Here is a 22,534-nt window from a genome sequence, read left to right on the forward strand (position 1 = left end):
TGTACAGTTTAAAAATGGCAGGAACTATTAATAGCTATTAAGTTTCATGGAACATTTGGGTGACCCTGTATAATAAAGAACATAAGGCAACTGAGGCGGTTATCCATAATGTTATGCATCAGCCCAGGAATTGTTTTTCAAACTATTGTATTGACTTTAAGTTGTCATTATTCCAAACGCCATCTTCCAAACAGTTTTTATAGTATGTAATATATAATATGGTAAGACTATTAACAAAACAGTAAGCATATTGCTGTCTATAATCTCAGCCTACTGTTTAATATCCACCTGAATGTAAGTATGACATTAAAATGTGATAAAATACATGTCATAAACTGGAAAGTCCTTCCCACCTCATTTGCAACTCAGTGCAACCCCATCTGCCATTTTCTCAAAAAGTCTCTTCTAAACTGACATGCATTCTGACAAAAAGGCATTTTAAAAAGCATGGTTTAGATCCAGGGCCAGAATGTTGCTATTGGCCTTTACCCTCTTAGTTTGGTGTGATGTGATGCATGACATATCTAAAATATATGAGTAAAGTAATTAAATCATGTTCTTGAAAATAAGGAAATAAAAACATTCATCAAACGTAGTGCCCGAATGCCCTCGGTGCTTAATCAATTGTGGCCCACTGTTGTACAGTGTGATAAAAAATTCTGGGTTGTGTGTGATATCTGTGAGGGAGTGAAAAAGAGTGTGTGTGTGTTTGTGTGTGTATGTGTGTGTGCGTATGTGTGTTTGCATGTGTGTGAGATTCTGGTGTGGGAGGAAGGTGGAAAAGTACCATGTAGAGTGTGCCTGTGAGGCATTACAGCACCATCTGTGTGTTCATCTCTATGCTACTGTCCTTGCTCTCCCTCACACACAAATGGACACACACATGGGTGCACACAGAATTTTTCCAGTCTGTATTGAAAATGAGAAAAAGCAAAACACAATCAATATTTCACGTTTTTACTCTGAGAGATTTTGGTGAGAGAAATAGATGGTTCGTCAGCACTGAGCTATGAACACCTGAGAGGTATGTCTCAGTAAATCTCAATCTTCAGAAATAAAAAAGGTGGGATGTGAAGGAGGGTGGCATTGTTGAGGTTTGGTTAGGGAATTTTGGAGTGGGGTATTTTAATATAAACTGAAATGTGTTCGCATCTAATGTACTTCCAGTTTAAGAAATAAGGATTTTTAATTTCATGTATTTTTGTACATTCCCAAAATGTAGAGTGATGCCACCTTTGGTTGCCTAAAGAATCTTTCAATTGATAATAATTAATGCAATAATGTGCAATTGTTTGTCATTGTATAACAAACAACGAAATGTATCTTCCGCATTTAACTCATCTGTGGTAGTGAACAAACACACACAAACATACATACTATACTTACACACTATTGCACTAGAGGCTGTGAACACACACTCAGAGTTGTGGGTTCAGTGCCTTGCTAAAGGGTATTTCAGTCGTGGATGTTCCTGCCGGTACCAAGCCCGGTCCCCTAACCATTAGACCACAGCTGCCTACATAATCTATTTGCAAATAAAAGGTTTTTGTTAGAACCGGATTCCCAACTAAGAACCATACTGGTTCATACCTTTTTTAAGAGTACACTCTACTCTTCCACTGTGCCCTTCTGGAACTGAGTAAATACTACAGGCGTTGTCATAGAAGAACCACTTGTGGCACTAGAAGTGTGAGAAGAACCTTTTATAAAGTTTTCACATAACGAGAGATTTATGTGGGCATTTTGACCTCAACTAAGTTTTTTTTTTCTTTGGATTGGATTTTATTGGTAAGCAATACCATTTTAACAAAAGATGTTTCTTTTTTAATGGTCATATATATATATATATATATTGCCTATAGCATTCCAACTACTTTGCTTACATTGAAGAAGAATCAGATTTTTTTTTACCTCAGAATCTGAAACTACCTGATGCATCTTACAACGCAGTAAAAATGTCATGTTAAATGGGCCAATAAAAATGCTACAAATTCACTAACATTCTTTAAACTTTCATTCAAATTCCTCCGATTTTCCTTTCAGTTTTGGAAAAATCTTTGTTTTGTCACAACTGCAACAAATATATTTATTATGTTCATTCAATTTATTTTGCTTTCTTGTTTGAAGGTGGCCTAACCATTTTGGTATAAATTCTTTATCTGCATCTGTGTGGAAGTAAGGGAGCCAAAGTGCCAAAGAGTGATGAGTCAGAAGACTAGCATAGGTCAGCTAGCTTCCTTTCTTAATTACATTAAAAGCACTTGAGCCTTGGTCAGTTAATATTGCTCTGGCCATTCGCTTGCTCACTGCTGAGGGCTTGCATTGCTCATCCTGCTCACAGACTGGAGAAGGAGCCAATGTTCTTCAGCAATTTTATTGCATCTCCACCTACATTTAACCCACACAGAGCACTATCAATCCTTTTTTCTCCCCCAAAACCTGCTTATCAGGATTTCTGGCAGCCAGGTTCAGAACAGCAGACTAGAGAGGACAAACACATACATCACCCTCTATATGTCAGTGCAAGGGCAGAGAACATACAGTACGCGTACATGCTGACTTGCACAGATGGGCCGCTTCTGCTAGTGAGAAGTACACAAGGAAAGTGTGACTTTCCATCATAAATTGTTGCTAAAGACCTGAATATCAAGTGTGTCCTTTAGCCAAGTGGGAAATTCCGTTTTGATCCAACATTCAGTGGCAGCAGACTTTTGTTGTAACCTAAGGTCTGTTTCCATATGCACACTACTATTTATTCATTTTCTTTCATGTCTCTGCAAGTGTAGAAAGCTTCATCAAGCTAAGCACACAAAAGGGTTGTCTGCTTTCATGCACTGGAATGTTTAAATATCGTTCCCCCTCTGAGGTTAGGATTTTGACATTTTAATTTCAACAGGATATGTCTTATTTATTATTTATGAAATAATCTGCATTCATTGTGAATGAAAAAACATTCGTTTATTTTTCCTTAAATGAATTGGGAGAAAGTCCTCTGTGTACACAGTAAAGCCACAGAACAGCATGTTTGTGTGTGTCTGTGAGTAACTGTGTGCGCATACTCAGCAGAAGCACACTGCAGAGTCGTTAGTAATTATGATAATTGCATGAGTGCAGCAGCTTTCGCTAAGGGCCAGAAAATGATGTATGAGAGAGAGAGAACGCAAGAAAGAAAAGGGGTAGAAGGAGGAAAATATGAACGAGAGACTTTAAATGTCACAACACAGATAAAAAAAAAATGTATAGTAGATGCATATCAAATTGCCCTTGTGATTGGTGTAGTGCATTCAAATCCACTTTTAGCTAAATCAATTAAAGTGGCCTGAAACTGCATTTGTTTTGGATGGGCCTGAACCTTCCGCACTGGCTCATCAACTGCAGAGAGAAGAAGAGACAAAGGAAGAAAGAGAACATTTCCCTAGATATTATGTAACTGAATGGGTGAAGGAAAATGGAGGTGCATGCCAAATTTAGAAGCAGGCAGCCAAAGTACGACTGGAGGAGTGACTGCATGTGCATGACGCACCATTATTTAATCAAACACAAGACTCCAGAACCAGACAACCTCTGAACACTTTCATGCAGAGAAAAAGACAAAACAGATTTTCTGGTTCATTTTGTTTCCAGATAAAATCCTGCTTTTGTATTTACACTCCGAGTACAGACGTGCTACACCTCTTTCATTCAGGGTTTGATTACAAACAAAAGAGCTCTTCCAATGACCAGCAGGAAACTGTTCATCCAGCATGGGTACACAAATATAACTAAAGTTCAAAATATATTTATCATGTAAATATGCTTTATTTTAAATTAACCAAAATGCTTAAGTAGTAAATACAGTTATGTTTTTCTTTTTAACAGTGCAACCTTTACCATTTGATTCAGTTGACCCACATCCATCTTAACAAGGCTTGGATTAATCAGCCTTACTTGTTTTTGTTTTTTTCAGATCACTGAAAATCACAGCACGGCACTCGTGTTGAACTCTGCAGCTGTTTTTCTGAATATTGACTTCCTCTTGGTAAAGAATGAGATTGTAGTATGCACCTGTCATGGAAATTGATGGCACGCTCAACAGAACATCCCATCCTTCTCAACATTATAAACTGGCCACACAAGTTCTCTCTTCCAATCAACCTTCAACATCCATTTTAGTTTTTTTCATAGTCATTATCATTATCCAATTTGTTTTTATTGTCAGCACAGCCACAGACCATAAAGTCATATGCTAGTAAACTAACCATGACTGCAGGCAACAAAGAAAGCCTCAGAGCTGTAGAAGTGTACTTAGCTAATGCCATATGGTCAATGGTTACAGGCGAATTCTGACAAAATCTGAGTTTGTGTAATGTGTATTTAAATTCCATAATTAACAATGTATATTTATGTACATATGGAAATTAATGAAATTACATGATCATGAGCACAAGGCAATAGGAAATGCTGAGTCCTGGCAAACATTTTTGTGTTTTTCTTGTTTGTTTGTTTGTTTTTAAGAATAGGTGTATAGGTTTTTCCTTAGTTCAACAATACTTAAGAAATAACGGTGAATCAATCAGCAATTTTTTTTTTTATTTCTACTCAGCAGGACCAACTCTGTAAGGAAGAGAACTGTTACTCTAGGACTATCCCTGACTTTAGTAACTGAGCCAACTGACTTCAGCCAAATATTACAGAGAGGGGCCAGCCGCAGGTCCGAGCCAGAGCTCTTAACTGAAAGACTCACCTGAAAACTGACATGTTATTGTATATTATGAGCCTCTGATTGAACATGAAAAACAATCACATAATTAAAATGAGTTTACAAATGAATCTACAATTTACAAAAGTACTACTAGCAGAAAGGTTCATTATGTTGTTTGTTTGTTTGTTTTGCTTTATTTAATTCTTTGTTGTTTTTTCCTTCTTTTTTGCGTGTTTGCTTAGTTTAGAAATCTTTTTAGCGTTTATGCTCCATTCTGAAGTCACACAACTCATACATTTCCATTCACTGGGTTGCTTTTTTGTAGATATTTCATATTCTGACATTTTAAACAAGTCTGATATCATTGTTTTGCTGAAATAGTACTGACTCACAAACCCAATCTCTTTTTACTACTATGAGTCAGACATTACAGGCTGTGATAATTTGATCTGCTGGTCACCCCAAGAGCTGCCAAATAAGTATCTGTAAATTCAGAGAGACACATTTTGTGCCACGTGAGCATCCAGGAGGACTTCAGGAAGGGTGACAGTTGCCTGGTTTGGACATGGCATCTGAATAGTGGGACATGGGAGTGTCCATAAGTGTGGACTTAATACGATGTGACTTAAGTAGGTGTTTGTTTATGTTGGGTGTGGTGGACATGAATAGGGGTTGTTGTAATTCCATTTGATCTCTTCTGTGTCAGTAGATATCATTTGACATAGGGGCCAAAAGACAAAGCAGACAAAACCAAAAAATGCTTGAAGCAAATAACCGATACAATGCGCAAGGCCACGCCACACAATGAAAACAGAATCCTTGTATAAATAATGCAAGCAAAAAGAAAAAAAAATCCTGCAGCAATGCAAGTTCTGAGTTTTTTTCCCCCCAATATTTACTCAAGGCTTTCTCTGTGACACAAACACACGCACAAAATCAAACACAGATCACCACACACACACACTGCCCCAAGCAAACAGAACAGGTCTTTGTGAGTCCACGGTCCATTCAGCAGACCATCAACCTTATCTAATTCACATCCACAAGAAAACAACTGAGACAGAACAAACATCACAAAGCTGCCTAACGTTCTAACCCATCTACCGGCTGCTCTTGAACTCTAAGAGAACTCTGACAGTAGAAGAACACTGTGTACCACTTCCTCATTGGCCCTCCTCTTCTCTTCCCTCACTTAATCCTTCTGTCCTTTCTCTCCACCCTGAAGATGACAGTGCTCAGAGCGATTGAGTGCGCCTGGTTAGCTGGGTTTTTGGAACACTCTGGGCCAAAGGGGAACCTCACAGCCTCTTACACTGTGCAACTTTTACATACAGCTCAGATTTGAGACAAAGAACCACATAAACCAACCATGCTCCCATAAATAGAGAGAGCCAGAGCAGTGCTTGTGCCAAGGATTCCATTTTTGGATCTTGTTTGAATGCACTGTTCAGCCTGTTATGTTCACCTCAATGCACCTTTAAACATTAGAGTTAAAGAAATACTTCTGTTTTATCAAACTACCCCTACTTGCACCATCTGCATGCGTATGATTACCACGAACTGTTTGCTTCCATGAGAAAAGGGAAAAGCTGTTGAATCAGAACCTACATATAATAAAAGCCACTGGACAGCTGATAAATTCTGTCTCTCAACATATATGTCAACCTTGGTTTTTTATAGATCTTTTTCAATTAAGTAGCAATTAATCTGTATAATTCTCTCATATAAATTATTCTCTAAGGTGATACATTTGTAATGAAAGTGGAGTCCTCTCCAGCTCCTGTTTGATTACACATAGCTAACAAGAACCTTAGAGGATACACACTTAAAGTCTCCCTCTTGTCATCAAAGCGCTTTAAAAACCTTTTTGTTGAGTCACTTTTAGCGTTGAATAAACCCTCATGCCTTAACTATGGCTTAGATTTTAGTATAAACATTTGCACTCATTCCATATAAACAGACATGTGAATGTGCAATTAGTTCCTACTCTGTATTCACCACACTTCAACTGCTTACATTCTTTTTGAGCTTACCTGGAAAGCTCAACCTCGCAAGTGTGTTAGGATTGACCCCTTAGGTTTGTGACACCAGAAACCTTGAATCTGTGTTTCTGAGACTTCGCAACAATACAGGTTCAAAGTGAAAATCATCACACTAACAATGTAACAAAAATGTTCTGTTGTTTGTTCTACGGCTGCAGCACAATTTGACACAATTAAGAAAAATCGCTTGTAAAAGTAGTTGGCAACAAATTTTTGATTAGTTGGTCTACTGTTTTTTTTTTATACTTTCACAGATATATATTGAATCCATGTATCATCCGCATTTAAGCATATTTTTTTTAAAAATGGTGGATGATTTTTAATGAGGAAAAATATTGGAACATTTTACATTTTAAGCTTCTCAAAGAGGGTTGTGTTGTGTGGCAAAAGTAGAACAACTGTGATGCATGAGCACCTAATAAAATAATCAATGTATTATCCATAGAAGATGGCACCACTGTAAATTTGTTGCAATGGTAAGTAAATCGATTGATAAATAAACAGGTTTTGGTTTGCCTGTGCCAAAAAATAAAAAAGCATTTTGTAGTGCACAGAACAAAGAAACACATGCATTTCAAGCAAATGTAACTTTACAGCTGTGTTTTTTTACACTGCACGCTGGTCTCCCAAAATAAATCTATGGGGAGCCGACTCCAAAAGAACTGATCCTAACCCTAGCTCAGAACATGTGACTTGTTAACATATTTGCTCTGTAATGAAAATTCCTGTAGAAAGAATAAGGGGATGTAGGGTAGGTGTAATGGGAGTGTTCATTTGTGTTACCCAAACTCAACTTATTTGTACAGTACAAATAAGACAAATATAGATGAACAGAATATTCCTTTAAAACAGGCTAAATATGAAAAAGGACCAGTAATTCTACACCACGAATCAGCCTTTGCAAAGAATATTAGGACTGAACAATTAATTGTATATGAAATGTAATCATGACTTTGGCCCCTGCAATTAGCTGATCATGAAAGGCCACAGTTATTGCATTCCATTAAGCAGTACTGCCATTACATTAAATTCAAGCGCCAGTAATCATAAATGATGCCAGAGAGTAAATGAGCGCACTGGTGAGTCATAGAAATATCTGTCCATGCACTGTGAGGGCTCTGACCACTGTAAGCCCTCGGACCAATGTCATCATTGAGAAAACATCAGTTTTAAAGCACTTGTGCCAGTCTGGCTGTGTCATTTCCACTGACCTCAGTTCAGCACTTAAAACATAAAAATTTAACGTTCAAGTTTCCACTTAAAAAATAAGTCTTTACAAGAGAAGTAAAAATAGCTGTTATAGATTCCATGTTCTTGATATTATTTTAATAGTTATACACTACACTATAGCTATACAGAACATTGGAAACACTTTCATGTTTGAGAAATAAGAGTGCAATAATGCATTCATGCAGTCATATTGATGCAGATGTGAAAAAAACCCGTGATTCTGTACGCCCTTTCACTGTGAGAACTCTGTTACTGAACACTGCTGCTGATGAAATGGAAACAGATTAAAAAAAAGAATGAAACAAAGAAGATGCAAATGTCCACAGAGCAACAGACAGGACACACCAGAACACAGATCTCAACTTCACTGAATGTGTTTGGTGTTACTTGAGTCGTTAGAAGCAGAAAATATAACCACCTACAAAGAATGAATTCTGCAGAACATCTCTGCTGATTTCTATGGAATATCTGAATTCATATAATGAATATATCTGATTCTGTGTAATTTACATCTGAAAACAAGTTAGTATTTTGCCAGAAAATTACAGGAAAGTGGGAACATTGACCATGCTCAAAAATATGCTTCAGCAAAATACAATTTTATTGTTCATGTGTGTGAAGCTGGTCCATTTGATAAGCATCCTAACATGAATCACATGCTACTGAGCTTTAAAATGAATAAAAAATCATCATAGACAGCTCATTACACTAAGCCACAAAAAGCTGCACTAGGCGCTGCCCCAGAAACAGGCTTGTGTTTGCTTTATGTAAGACTGCAAGCACACACTGCAATGCCTTATTCATCATCTAAAGCAGCTTCCAAATGCTCAGTGTGACCAAAGTGAGAGAATTATATTTATTTGAGAACATCATTTGAATTAGGAATACATGATGTGTAGGTGTTTGGCTGTTCATGTTCTTATGCTGGTACATGTCAGGATGTACTGGTGTATGTGTTGCAAGGGGTTTTCTGTTTGTTCATGAATGTAATATTAAGCACTATTTCTCCAGTGCTAGCAGGTGTGTGCTGAAGGATTGGGATGAAAGTCCAAGAGGTAGAATTTCTGTTTGAAAAAAAGGAGGCTATTGGCATTCTGTTGCTGTAGCGCTGACTACACACTGATCCATCAACAGCAGCTAACATCCAAAAGACAGATTCTACATCCTTACCCCCTCCTGGGGAGAGCTGTGCTAGAGAGAGCGAGTTTTTAGGATGAATTGAGAGGCACGGGAAATACTATAAGGCAGTTTTACACTAGATGAAAGGTCGCTGTGAGAATCTGACAGCATTCAGACATGAGAAAATTAATGAGGTCACATAATGATGTTTGATGATTAGCACTGGATCGCTAATGCCACTCCGACTCATCCCAAATGCATTGAACGGTGCTCAACCTCTTCAGAGAGTGCTGCCCCACAGTCAAATGCTTTAGACCTCTCTATGTGACTGTTTTAGGAGATTAGTATTACTTGTGTCACCACAAGCAGCAAAAATACATCCAAGAAATACTGTCCCATTCATGTAGAATTCTTTGAAAAATGAAAAGCAAATATAAACACCAACGAGCCATACAATTATGACCACCTCCTTGGATTTACAGTCCATGTTTATTCTCTCAACTCTACTGACTTTCCACCCTGTTCATCAATGGTAAGCACATTCACAAGTCCACCACAGAGCAGGCATGATTTGAATGGTAGAACATTCTCTGCGCTTCGGTGCCATTGACATAGTGATGGTGTGTTATGTCTGTACGAGTGGATCCGACACAGCAGTGCTGCTGGAGTTTTTAAAGCTGTGTTTCACAGATGAGGACAGTTGCGCAGCTTGTGCTTGTGTATGTTTTCAGCCTGAGCATGCGATAAGAACTAAAGCATGTGTCTGCAAGAGGGAGCTGATGTGTGTGTGTGGGAGAGAGCACTTGCCTGAAAACTCTCCTAATCCAGCTAAAAATAAGGATTTGAGACATGTGACATGGCAGTCTCTGTAAAATGGCTCCCCATGGAGGCATACTTATTCTGAGTTTCATCAGAAACGCAGAAAGAACAACTCCCTCTCTCTTACTACAACTTTACAGTCCGAACGTATGTCACTGATGCTTCCTCATTTCTACTGCTAGCCAGAGACATTGAGCAGAGTGCTTTTTCACCATGCTACTCAACCTTGAGCAGTATAGAAGGTCACACAGGCCCGTCTGCCAGTGGGGGGCTGGGGAGTGGGAGTGAGAGAAGGGTGGAGCTGCTTAGATGTTAATGGGATATGAAAAAAGGAGAAGGATTCTTAACTGCTAAGAATTTTAGCAATCAACAAGGATAAAAGAAGAGTTATTGTAATATGTTTTTTTGAACAACAGATGAATATGTCTTTTCCAGATATGGTTTTCAAGATTAGCTGTAGGTTTCTAGTGAAATACAGATTTCCCATCAGTATCAAACATTAAACATTTGGCTGGTTGCTGTGGATGCTATCACACGTGAATCAGACAATGCAGCCAAATGACCTTAGCAACCCTGCCCTCAAACCAGCCCCTATAGCAAGTGTAGTTTGATAGATAACTGGGTATTTGGAATCACAACACAGACAGCTATTAGGAGAATAGGCTTTTGGTCATCTCCATTTATTCTCATAACATTCTCATCTTAAACTATTCCTAGTAGTCAACATTTGCAAACAATGTGATTTTCTGCTTAGGAAGTTATATACTGAGGATTTTTTAAATTACAGAATGGTGTGTATAAGTCACTTCATTCACATGTATATTGAATTAATCTCCCTCTTGGAAGCTTGAGAAGTGGTACAGATAGCTTAATGTGCTTAGGTTGGAAAACTGGTGCAGTTTAAACAAAACATGTAATCATGTTTAAATATTTCCAGTCAGCTACACCCACAGCCTATTACAATGACACCTTGGGCTAAATGTTGCATAAACTTAGATTTTATATTTCCATTTGTAGTGAAAATGGCCAGGTTGCCAGTAAAGATGTAACATATTCTGATCTTCATATTAGAGGATGCAATTGAAATTTAATTTTTTTTTTTTCAGTTTATGCTGGATCTTTCATGCTTAGAATCAGTGAATTGATGTGTTTATCAATGTTTTACAATAATAATAATAAAAAAAATAATCTATCAGGCCAACCGAGGTATAGATGTGGGGGTGGGTTGAAGGAAATGAGAAAGAAAGAAGAGCCTTGGTCTTTAGAACAAGGTCTGCCCACTATTGTGAGAGTGCATGTGCTGCTATTGATTCTAAAAACAGCTGGTATGCTATTGCTCGTGGTGTTAAGAGGACACGCTCCACCCTCTTTCTTCTTTAATGCATACCACCTCTTTTCTCATTATAATAGCTCTGTAAAATTACCGTCTGTATCCCACACAAATAGCTGTTCTTTGAGAAAAGAAAAATCAATTGTAAGGCCAGTATTAGTCAGCATTTTGGGCATTCACTAAAGCAGAACCAGCTAGATACCATGTAGCTCCACATTCACTTTCCACACCAAGAGATTTAGTCCACATGCTTTCTTGCTTGTGAACTGGCTGACTTTAGGTTTGACATGTATTGTATGTATATGTGTAGAATCATTATTTTTGCTCTTGATCTTAATTGAGCTGTCTAGCTTCAAAGAGCGGGAGAGTAGAAAGCCTATTACTTCTGACTAACAACATAAATTAGACATACTGTAGGTTTGCCTATAATTAGTGATGTAGTAGGACATCCTGTTTTCAGACTAATAGGTCTTTCATTAGTACAGCTATGGGGGCTTAAGTAGGGTTTTTTTTCAGCACCCACCTGTGCCAGAATATTGTGTACATCATTCATCGCCTACATTCCTCAATAAAAATATCACATCTTTCACAATTATATCTTTATAAATTAAAAACAAGTAAATCCATATTGTGATAATACATATATTCAGATTTTTTTATGTAATGACATTGTGCAGTTATGTATAATATTATTGCACGATATATTGTTTCCAACTCACGTTGGTTATTTCACTTTGGAAGATTCACATATAAATGTACAGTGCAGTGCTCAACCCGGGAACCATAGGAAAAAAAAAGAAGAAAACCTAATCTACTTTGTTTTTTCTTCCTATTAATTATTTGTATTTTCGACTTATTAGCCGTAAAAATTTCAAACCCATAGAGAGATGTTAAGGTCTGGCCTCTGAGGTAACCAGTTTATTGTTATGAGACCACCAACAGCTTTTTTCTGATCAGTGAATTTTATTCTTTTTGGTCCATTTTATTCTCTCAGTAACAGCTTCTTGACAGATATGCATACTTTGGATTCCATAGCATAAAACGATGAACAGAAAAACCCATAATAGTTTAAACCTAAATTTTAAATATTCTATGGTTTTCCCTCAAAGAGAAAGCTTTACGTTTTGGTCCCCTGATACTATTGTAGCAGCTATTACATGGAGTCCATTGTGTGTGTGTGTGTGTGTGTGTGTGTGTGTGTGTTAGTGTGTGTGTTTGTACTCCAGGTTTTACATGATTTATGTATGATTTTACATGATGTAATCTCCTCAAAGATATCTACTGACCTTGGCAATAAATTAAATGAACAAAACGTGTTCACTGCACATTAGTGTACACTTTTGTGATTTAGAGGACTACACATCCACCTATCAAACTACAATACGCACGCACATATCTCTCCTCTTCTCTGCTCCTTTCTAGTGCTGCTGATTAAAGCCACAATTTTATTTTATTTTATTTTTTTTGCTTGGTTTAAAAACACTCATCTGCAAAATGTCTTTTGCCAGATCAGGTTCTACCTCAGGCATCTTCTATCAGCACATAATCCTCTCTTAACCTGTTCACCCGTCAATCACCGGGCTTTACTACAGTTATCTCCCTTTCTTTGCCTTCTCTCTTTTTATGTTACAGCCCCTGCTACCGTATTATCTTTTCTCTAAACACACCATCTCTCTCTGTCTCTCTCTCTCTCTCTCTCTCATCTGCCCTACATGAGTCTGATTTAATTTCCTCTGGCGTAACCATCTTCTTGTTTCAGGCCACAGTGCAAGCAGCGGGTGTCTTTAGTGAACTCCAGTTTTATCAGCAGTATCTGCAGCTGATCTTCTGCCGTGTCTTTACAGACTTTATAGTACATAGTAACTTCAAAAGGTTGGAGACACCCACTTGTCTTTATTTATTTATTTATTTTACATATTAATCGACTTTTATTATATATTAAATATTTTTATTATATATATAATAAAAATCATATAATATATTATATAATATATATAATAATCATAATTAATCGTCTTTAATTTGCTGCAACAAAAGACTTATACATGCCTCCTCCCAAACATACATGATGGTACTCCACTGCTCCACATCCCATTCTACTCAACACTTTTCATTGTAAAAGATGACCCTGCAGCTCCTCCAGAGCAAATGTTCAAATTTACAGTGCTGTGTGCTATGTGCATGCACTTGACTGCTGGCATCAGCCATGGGCTTACCCTAAAGTAACTGCATTCACTTTAATAAAGTCATTTGGAGTTAGTGTAACTATTTCTGCCTACTGAACACGTGTTAAAAAAGAATTCAAATGAACGTTGAGCTGTCCTGTAAGTTAACAGCTGCCTCAGGAACATTAACTGTTCAATTATTTAACGATACAAATATGTCTATTCTTGTGAAATTGCTGATAATAATGTGTATTAGAGGATAAAACCGAGTCTGTTCTCTGAAAAACATCTTATCCAATTGGTTCAATAAACAAGATTCAGTGTCTTTGTATAAGGATGTTGATTTCCTGTTGATTTCATACAGCTGGTAGCTAATATATGTTCACTATAGTGACTGTAAAAGCTTTGTGTTTAGGTTGTGATAAAGTCACTGTCCAATGGAGAGCCATTTAGTGAACACACACAGGAGTTCTTGATTAGATTCTAAATACATTTCCTTCTTTTTGTTTTGAATCCTGTCTGAGATTTGGCTGCAAAAATGAATGTAATGAATGTTGTTCCTTAAAAAATGATCACAGCAGTGGTTCTATGTATTCATGTGATGCTGTATTGCCTCGAATTTAAGGTTATCATATATGAAATCACTGCTGTCAGTGGCGTACCATGTGGATAACGTGCTGTCAGTTCTGTTCTAATCTCAGACTCGATTTGTTCACCTGCTAAAGTAAAACGAGTGAGTCTGGAGTACAGCTTGTCTTCAGCCTGTTCATGCAGCTAAAAATGCCTTTATTGTTGCCCTTTTCACAGCTGAGCACTCACCAAAAAAAAAAAAAAAAACAAATATTGTAAACAAATCCAATTCTTATAACTCCTGTTCATGCCATATGATGAGCTGGTGGTATTTTACAGGTCTCAAACATAGTTGCAGATCAAAAAATACAGATAATTTATTCATTGTACTGCTATTGCCTCAGATTATCTGCATGCCCCCCCCCCAGTCTCAATCAAATCCCTCAGATCCATCAGAGTGCAGGAGTGTGGCAAAGGGCCGAGGTAGCACATGCTGCTTTTTCTCTGTCATGCTTGCACCACACACACACACACACACACACACAGAGACACACACAAGCAGCTCCATAAAAAGTTCTCAAGGGAAAATCAGGGGAGAATGAAAATGAATTTGCCAGACTGGCTACTCGATTACAGCCACGCCAGCTTCACCCAATCACACAATGCTGCCCTGATTTGCATACAGCTCTGAAGAAAGAGATAATCATGTGGCCTGCAGCCTTACTCTGTTGCGCTCTGACTGCAATGGAGGCTAATAGAGTCGCTCTCATCATCGCCCATTGTAACAAACAGTCAGAAGCACGGGGCCTGATTGAGGAACTCATTTCTCATTCACCAAGAGTTTTCCATGTTTGGAAAAACAGCCCTGGGCCTGGCTTCACAACATCAGTGTTGCACAAAGATCATCAGGAGATAAATCACAGAGCTCTATTTGAGCACTTCTTAGAAAAGTTGAGATGATCTTAAAGCAATATTTTTGCCTAATTTGGCTACGATATTAATGCAGCTGAGAAATAACAGCTGCTTATAGCCACTGTGTAAACTGCTTCACACACTAGTTTCAAATCATGTCAGTCTCCCTAAATAATCTCAGACTCGCTTATGTTATTTCTAATCTTTTATGACAGTCAGTTATTTATAAAAATGACAGCTTGTACGAGGCCCACAATAAAATAATAGGCTATTATAGGAAATGTTTCTTCTGCAGCATCAGCAGTTGTACTCCGAGGGTATTCTCCGAGCCAAAATGAATTTCTCAGAAGCCCAGAAGCATGGGTGTGGTTTTGGGTTGTGGTAAAATAGACACAGTAGCATGCACAGAAAGCACTGAAAGAATGTTTTTTTAAGTGCATCCGCATGTACGGAACGAGCAGAATTCTTTTTAATACAGGATTCCAAATGATCATAAAAGCATAAATGACAAAAAATAAGATGCTAGTGCTCTCAGAATAATGGAATGGTCACCCCAGAATTCAGATCTCAGAATGATCCGATGTGTTGGGAATTACGTGGTTTGCAAGAAGTAGAAAATGCAACCGAGATTAGAATTTAGAGTAAATTATTCCAGCAGATTTCTATGAAAAAATGAGTCTCCCAAAAATGAATGGGTACATATGTCGTATATTAAATTGCTGATGCTTCTGTGTCATCTTCTGTTAAATATATTCTCTACCATTTCTAAAACTCAAAAATGAGTAAATGATTACACTATTATCTCTGGAAATTAAATGCATAAAAAGTGTCCTCCGATTACTGCACAAGGCTGCATTTCATTACTGTTAAAACAATCCACAAGTCTCCAGAATGTCAGTCTCACACGACAAGGAAACTGTACTTGACTGTAATTTAACTTTAATACAAGAAGATGCCATCTTATTTATTGAGGAGTATTTGTATTGGACCATTCAACTAGTTTAGAACCTCACATGCAACAAAACAGCATTCTAAATGCACTGTAAAGATCAAGTCTTAAAAAGCTATGGTGATTGAACAAAATGCATGCATGTGCATTTGTGCATGTAGAGCTGGGGGAGGCCATTACATGAGCCAAAAGAATTTCTCAAAGGAGCAAATAGCTAGTGACAGAGTGTAATAGCTCTTTTGTGTTTTCTTTCATAAGGTCAATGACTGCTACTTCAAGGCACAACAGAACAGTTCATACTAACAGCTAACCAGGCCTTTCAGCATATAAAATACACACAGAGACACAGGCACAATCCTATGACAATGCACATAACAATAGTGCAATTCCTAGTCATACTCCAAGCTCAAAAAAAACATTGCTTCTATTTGGTCTCTGGATTTTTCAATCATTTGCATTGCTTTTTTTTAATGTAAGGGCATAATTTGGTTAAAATGAATAGCAAAACAGGGCTGAACATAGAGGCATTGGATCCGATCATTTAAATGGGCACTAGGTAAACTATCATCTAATCATTGCAAATCAAGTGAACAGACAATGGGACAAGGCCCACAATACAATAAGCTATTACAGAAAATGCTCCTTCTGCAGAGATCAGCAAATTTACTCTGTGAGTATTTTGCAGCACAAAAGAATTAGCAGAAGCCTTGAAGCATGGGCATGGAAAAGTCAAACCAGCATGTGCAGGGAAGCTGCTGTATGTATGAGTGCTGTAATACTTTATCATTAAGTAAGCTTTATCTGTAAGCCTTATCCAGTTCAGGGTTGCAGTGGGTCTACAGCCTACCCAGAATCACTGGGCTCAAGGCAGGAACACACCCTGGAGGGGGCGCCAATCCTTCACATGGTTACATACACTCACACATTCACTCACACTTTTGAGTCACCAATCTAACATATGTATTTGGACCATGGGAGGAAACCCATGCGGACATGAGGAGAACATACTAAACTCCTCACAGACAGTCACCCGGAGCAGGAATCGAACCCACAACCTCCAGGTCCCTGGAGCTGTGTGACTGTGACACTACCTGCTGTGCCACCGTGCCACACCCATATTAGAAACAGCAGCACTAAAATTACAATCTGTAATTTTCTATTTGCACATTTTCAGGTGCTGTATATGAGTTTACGTGTAAATAATGTGAGATCAGAACTAAGTTCATTATATTAGAGAATCCTTAATCTTTCAGAAATCATTCTTACAAGTAAACATTGACATACATTTACTGGATAAAATCTTTGATATATGCAGTAAGGCTGTTTTTGCAAGCTTTATGTCTTTCTGAATTGCATTTCTAAAATAAATGTAGAAAGAATGTGAAATAAACTCTTTAAAAATGTCTTTGTATTTTAGACAGCTTCAAACACCAATGTTTAATCGAGGTCAAACTATGTCTAGGTCAAACACTGGACTGCATTCAATATCTGTCTGCTTTATCAAGGAATACTTTTATTGAATATTTTCACTCATTTTTTCCACAGTAACCTTAACTTTTCCTTAAAATAAAAGTTCAGTGATGATTTGAGCTAGTCTGCACAAAAAAGCAAGTCTCTTTCAACAGTCAGCTGTGATTATTAAATGCATTCTTAATTAATTTCAAAGAAAAAAATGTGCCCGGGGGTCGGTTCAATTTTGAATCCTCAAAACCAGAAAATAAATGGAGTTCAAGAGGGGGCTTCAGTTGATTATTTGGGCAGTTACCACCAACATATGTGTGAAAAATTGATTTGAGAATGTGAATTTTATTTTCCTCAGATGAACTTTTCTCAGATGAAGGATTTTCTAGGCTGTTCAAATCTACCTTACCATACAAACCGTTTGCATTTGAGGAAGAGACAGAACATAATGACAGATGTGACACTCATTCTGCAGTCACCGTTCATAAATGTCCTTCATTGCGATGATTCATATGCGATTCTGAATCATGGCAGTGATTGGCTGCATTGACTCTTCAGTGTTTTAGAGACTTCAGCAGTGACTCAACACTAAAATTCATACCAATGACCCAAATACCACCAGCACTGACTCACTAAACTGAACTGACTCCCAGTGGGAGAATCAGAGCCTTGATGTCTTCCAATGACTCGCACCAGATACTCCGCCGAGTGATATAATGGTCAAAGTTCACAAGACCAAAAGGAGCAAATGTGCACTGCAAAAAATGAAATCTAAGCAAGTAAAATGTACTTAAATGTAGTCTAAATATCTAGTATTATTCATTTGGAAAGTTATTTCTAACTTATTTTTACCTTTTTTATATAATTTTATCTACAGAAAGTGTCTTATTCCGTTGGCAGGTATTTTTGCTTCTTTTAAGCATAATTTTATGTGGTTTCTTGAATTAAGTAAAAATATCTGCCAATGGAATAAGACACTTTCTGTAGATAAAATTATATAAAAAGGTAAAAATAAGTTAGAAATAAGTTGAATAATCGTATTATATTCTTACAACAATTTCCAAATGAGTAACACTAGATATTTAGACTAGATTTAAGTAAATTTCACTTGCTTAGATTTCATTTTTTGCAGTGTGTTTTTAATCTGATTTATTTTATCTGTTCTCATTCTAAACAGAGACTACAGCATTAGTGAAGATTATAGTAATACTTTGTGAATCTCATTTACACTGTGTTCCTACATAAACCTATAGCGTGTTATCTTTCAGATTAGCTTTGTGCTCTGTCACTTAAACTCGTCACTCCATATGAAGAAAAATGGCATATATTTTGTGTGTTAAGTATCACTTCGTAATACACAAAAATCTAAACATTAATTTCTCAATTTACATAACGTAAATGTACTTACCAAAGAATTGGCTGATAATAGTAAAAATGTACCAAAATATTCTATGAGCTCCCCTAAGACAGTAGAGCTAATTCAACATCGGCAAACATGACAGGTGTTTAATAACAATGACATGGAAGGTGCTGGAATGGTTCAAATAATTAGTAGCACAAAAAATAAAATATATTAGCAGGGTCTAATTGATTTAATCCATCTGCCACTGTCTGTAGTAGGCTAGTGACATCCAGCTGTTAAGAGCTTGTTATAAATTGCAAGTGATCAACCTGGATCAATAACTGAGGGGAATGAGATGGGCGCTGTAGTGCGTCCATGCAAGATCAGGATCAGACACAAGAGTGGTAACAGTATGACACTCTGCAGCATACTGTGATCAATAGCCTGCAGCTTTACACCAAGACTGGCATGAAAGAAGGAAGAAAGGAAGGAAGGACAGAAGCAATGAAAGATAAGAAGCAAAGAAAGAAAGAAAGAAAGATAAAGATAGCAGGATGGTGACAAAAGAGGCAATCTGTATGCAAAGCAGGATTATGTATTGGCCAGTAGCGGGGAACTTAATACCAAGTTTGGTTCTTCTATATTTAACACTGTAAATATGGGTCAGTTTGAAAAAGGATTTTGCAGTCAATAGGAGCTATAAGCCAATGAATAGAAGAATGATAGTGTTCATGAGAGTGGTCACACAAAAATAAAAACAGGCCTACGTTTTAGCGCACTAAGGTATATACAAAACTTCACCACCTCTATCTTTAAGACTGAAGGATTTACAAAATCATTTTCCTATGGGAGGATGGGGGAGGAATGAAAAGCTAGAAGAGAAGGATCAAATATAACAGGGCTATCATTCAGAGCAGCGCTACACATCTGAGTAATGTAAAGCTATATGGTTCAACACTAAAAAACCTGAGAAATAAAACTTAATTGGGAAAAACATAAAAATAATAATAATAATAAAAAAAGGTCGGGGCTTTACATGTGAAAATGATCTTGTTTCCACAGAATATTCTTGTGATGAAGCTGGGTACTAAAGCTAGTAAGGACCATAAGGACAGTAAAAAATTCCCCGTAAGGGAGGTCTATGCAGAGAAACGTACATTAAATATTTATAATAATAATAATAATACATATAGGGTAAGGTTTTATTTTTTTTATTTGTATGTCTAATAGTAATTGAAGTAATATTAATTGTCATAATAATTATAACAATTAATTTAAACAGCTTGTGCCATCCAAAATACTCTACAAGTCTCTGACCCACCTATGGAACCTATTTTGTTGTTACACAGGACCATTTATAAAAGGTATTTAAAAAAAAAAAAACATTTACAACAGGTTCCCCAAATAAAGACTCTTAAACAGGCTACTTCAACAATTCTTAAAAAACATATTGGTTCTATTTGAAACATAAACTCTATATAGAACAACTGGTACAGATTGATGTGTATTATATGGAGCACTAAGGAGCAATTGTAAAAAGCTTGGCATTGTAACATTAGCAGGACCTTTTTTTTGTGTGTTCTATATGGAATTATTTTCAAAAGGTGCTCTACAGAACCACACTCTCCATTAACCTGTAGAACCCCCTCACCATGCAGATTGTCCTATATTGTAATCATAGCCATAAATACAACCATTGCATTTACAAAAGAATTTTGAAGACCCTTTTTTCTTGTAAGAGTGTACAGATAAAACTAAACAAAGAAACATTCCTGTAAATGGGTCTTTGAGTTACGATTGTTCTTCACCAACAAACCCGTTTATATAGTGCACAATAGTGAACAATATTCTAAATACTTCACCATTAGCCATCACCATTTATGAATATATTCACTAGAATAGGGAAAACAGCCCTGTAGAAAAGCTGCTTTGAATCTCATGGCTTCAATGTGTATTCCACACCAGTTCCACCTGAATAAGACACATCTCCACAATTCCTGCCGTGTAAAATAAAATGGAGAGCAATTGTGCTGCTGTCTAATGTTGAATTCTTGTGGAACCGGTGTTTCCAATCGGAATCAAGTCAGATCCGAGCAGCCTTCTTTCGAAGAGGCTGAACACACGCACATGCTACTAGAGAAAGGGGCGGATGAGCGTTCGCGTCCCGTCCCTAAAGTCACCTTGGAAGATGAATGAGCGGAGCGGTGCTGCACAGAGAGCGCGCGCGCCACTGCGAGGGTCACGTGACCCTTACTACGGCAATGACACTGCTTTATTTTGGTCCGCTCCTTCAGGAGGAGAGAGGCAACGAGGGATCTGAGAGCGCGCACGCACGCGCGCGCACACACACACAAACAAGCACGCGCGCGCGCAAACCCCTCACTTTCATAGCCTCTCACACTAACTGTCCCAGTAGTGACCACCCATACAAGCAACTTTGAGCTGACCGTTGAAGGGCTTGAACAGTACATGTAGTCTTTGGCGGTCAGTGGGGTCGGTGGGGGGCATGCAGCTACAGCAACGAAAGGGTTAACGCTATTAAACGTCTTTTGGGGGAATAAATAAATTTAAAAAAAAACATACCAAAAAATAGGACAATCTAATCTAACCACAAAAATCCTGTGAGGGTTGTAAACCCCCACCCCTCTGGAAATGATGCGACCACCCTACACACTGATCATTCACCCCTGCTGCCTTATATAACCCAAGAACGTTAGTACCTCAGAGCAAGTTGGTATTTTATTCTAATTTTTCGTTCCATCTTAAAACTATGAAGCTGCTCCATCCTGGTGCCCTCTAAGCTGGCGAATAAGGAGCCAACTTCAGCCTCGTGCACCAGCTGGAGTGCTGCTCGCGGCCTCGCTATCATGTGCGGCGTGGGTGATTAGCTACGCTTCGGCTGCAACCGCTGCACCATTTAAGGTGGAACGGGAAGATTCCGATATAAGAAGCTGGCGAGTGAGCAGCCCACTCCCGCGGCCTTGTTATTTGCCTGTATGTTGGTGATGATGACTTGAAGCAAAGCGAGCCCTGAGAAGGTGAGAGGACCCCCTCCTCCTCCACCTTCGCGCGCTCTTACCTTCAGCTGTCTCCGCGCCATGTCGGTGGGCTGCTTGGCGTTGAAAGGGTACGCGACGCAGCGCATAACGAATACGTAGAGCTGCAGCTTTTTCTTCCTCTCCTCTTCCTCGCGCTGCAGCCGCTCCGCGTCCTCCTTCTCCTGCTCACCGGCGGCAGCGGTGGGGCTCGGGCTGGCGGGCCTGCCGCCGCCGCTGCTCCCGCCGCGGCCACCGGGCTGGAGCCGGTCCGTCGAGCCCTCGCTGCTCCGGTTCGGCGACACGCGCGAGGAGCTCGCCTGCGGCGCCAGCGCTTCTCTGCTCTCCTCCTCCACTATCCCGTCCGACTCTTCCTCGCTGGATGAGGGGTCCAACATCTTCGCCTCTCTTGCTTCGCTTCTCGGTTTCGAATCAGCGAGCGACTTCTACGAAGTCAACGGCAGCGACCGAGCACGAGTACTCGAGCACTTCGGAGATGAAGCGGATCTCGGGCGAGCCTTCGTTCCTCTGCTCTTCTGATTGTCGAAGTGCTGCGGGCGCGGACGCTGCAAAATCGCTCTGCACGCGGCCGGAGCTGCTTACGTGTGTTCAGGCGGCCAGTCAGTGAGGAGGGATGATGCGCGTGGACGAGAGAGAGGTGGAGGGAGGGAGGGAGGGGGCGCACAGCTCTTTCAATGAAAGCAAGGGTTTATGTTTCATTCCCATCTGTATTCACAATGTTTTCCCCAAGACGGTTTTCCCCACCCCTATTAAGAACCGCATCTCTTTCCCACGCGTTTTCAGAACATGTTCTCCGCCCGTATTCTCAACAATTTCTCCATTTGTATTCAGGCGACATTTGTTTTCTACCTGTATTCC

The 22,534-nt window shown here is 38.6% G+C and overlaps 1 protein-coding gene across 10 annotated transcripts in view; it reads right to left on the reverse strand.

Moving 5' to 3' along the window:
* Positions 1-22,223, reverse strand: part of cadpsb (Ca2+-dependent activator protein for secretion b) — an 83,983-nt gene extending 61,760 nt beyond the window's left edge. For 6 of the 10 annotated variants that reach the window (XM_066663890.1, XM_066663889.1, XM_066663888.1 and 3 more), the window contains exon 1: positions 21,700-22,222. In XM_066663890.1, coding sequence (XP_066519987.1) covers positions 21,700-22,053 — 354 coding nt within the window. In that variant the 5' untranslated portion in view covers positions 22,054-22,222. Of the gene's footprint in view, positions 1-21,699 lie in introns of all 10 variants that reach the window. The other 4 variants (XM_066663893.1, XM_066663892.1, XM_066663891.1 and 1 more) reach the window with 1 other exon arrangement.
* Positions 22,224-22,534: the final 311 nt, after the last annotated feature.

Source organism: Hoplias malabaricus, chromosome 3 (assembly GCF_029633855.1).
Source record: "Hoplias malabaricus isolate fHopMal1 chromosome 3, fHopMal1.hap1, whole genome shotgun sequence".
NCBI lineage: Eukaryota > Metazoa > Chordata > Actinopteri > Characiformes > Erythrinidae > Hoplias > Hoplias malabaricus.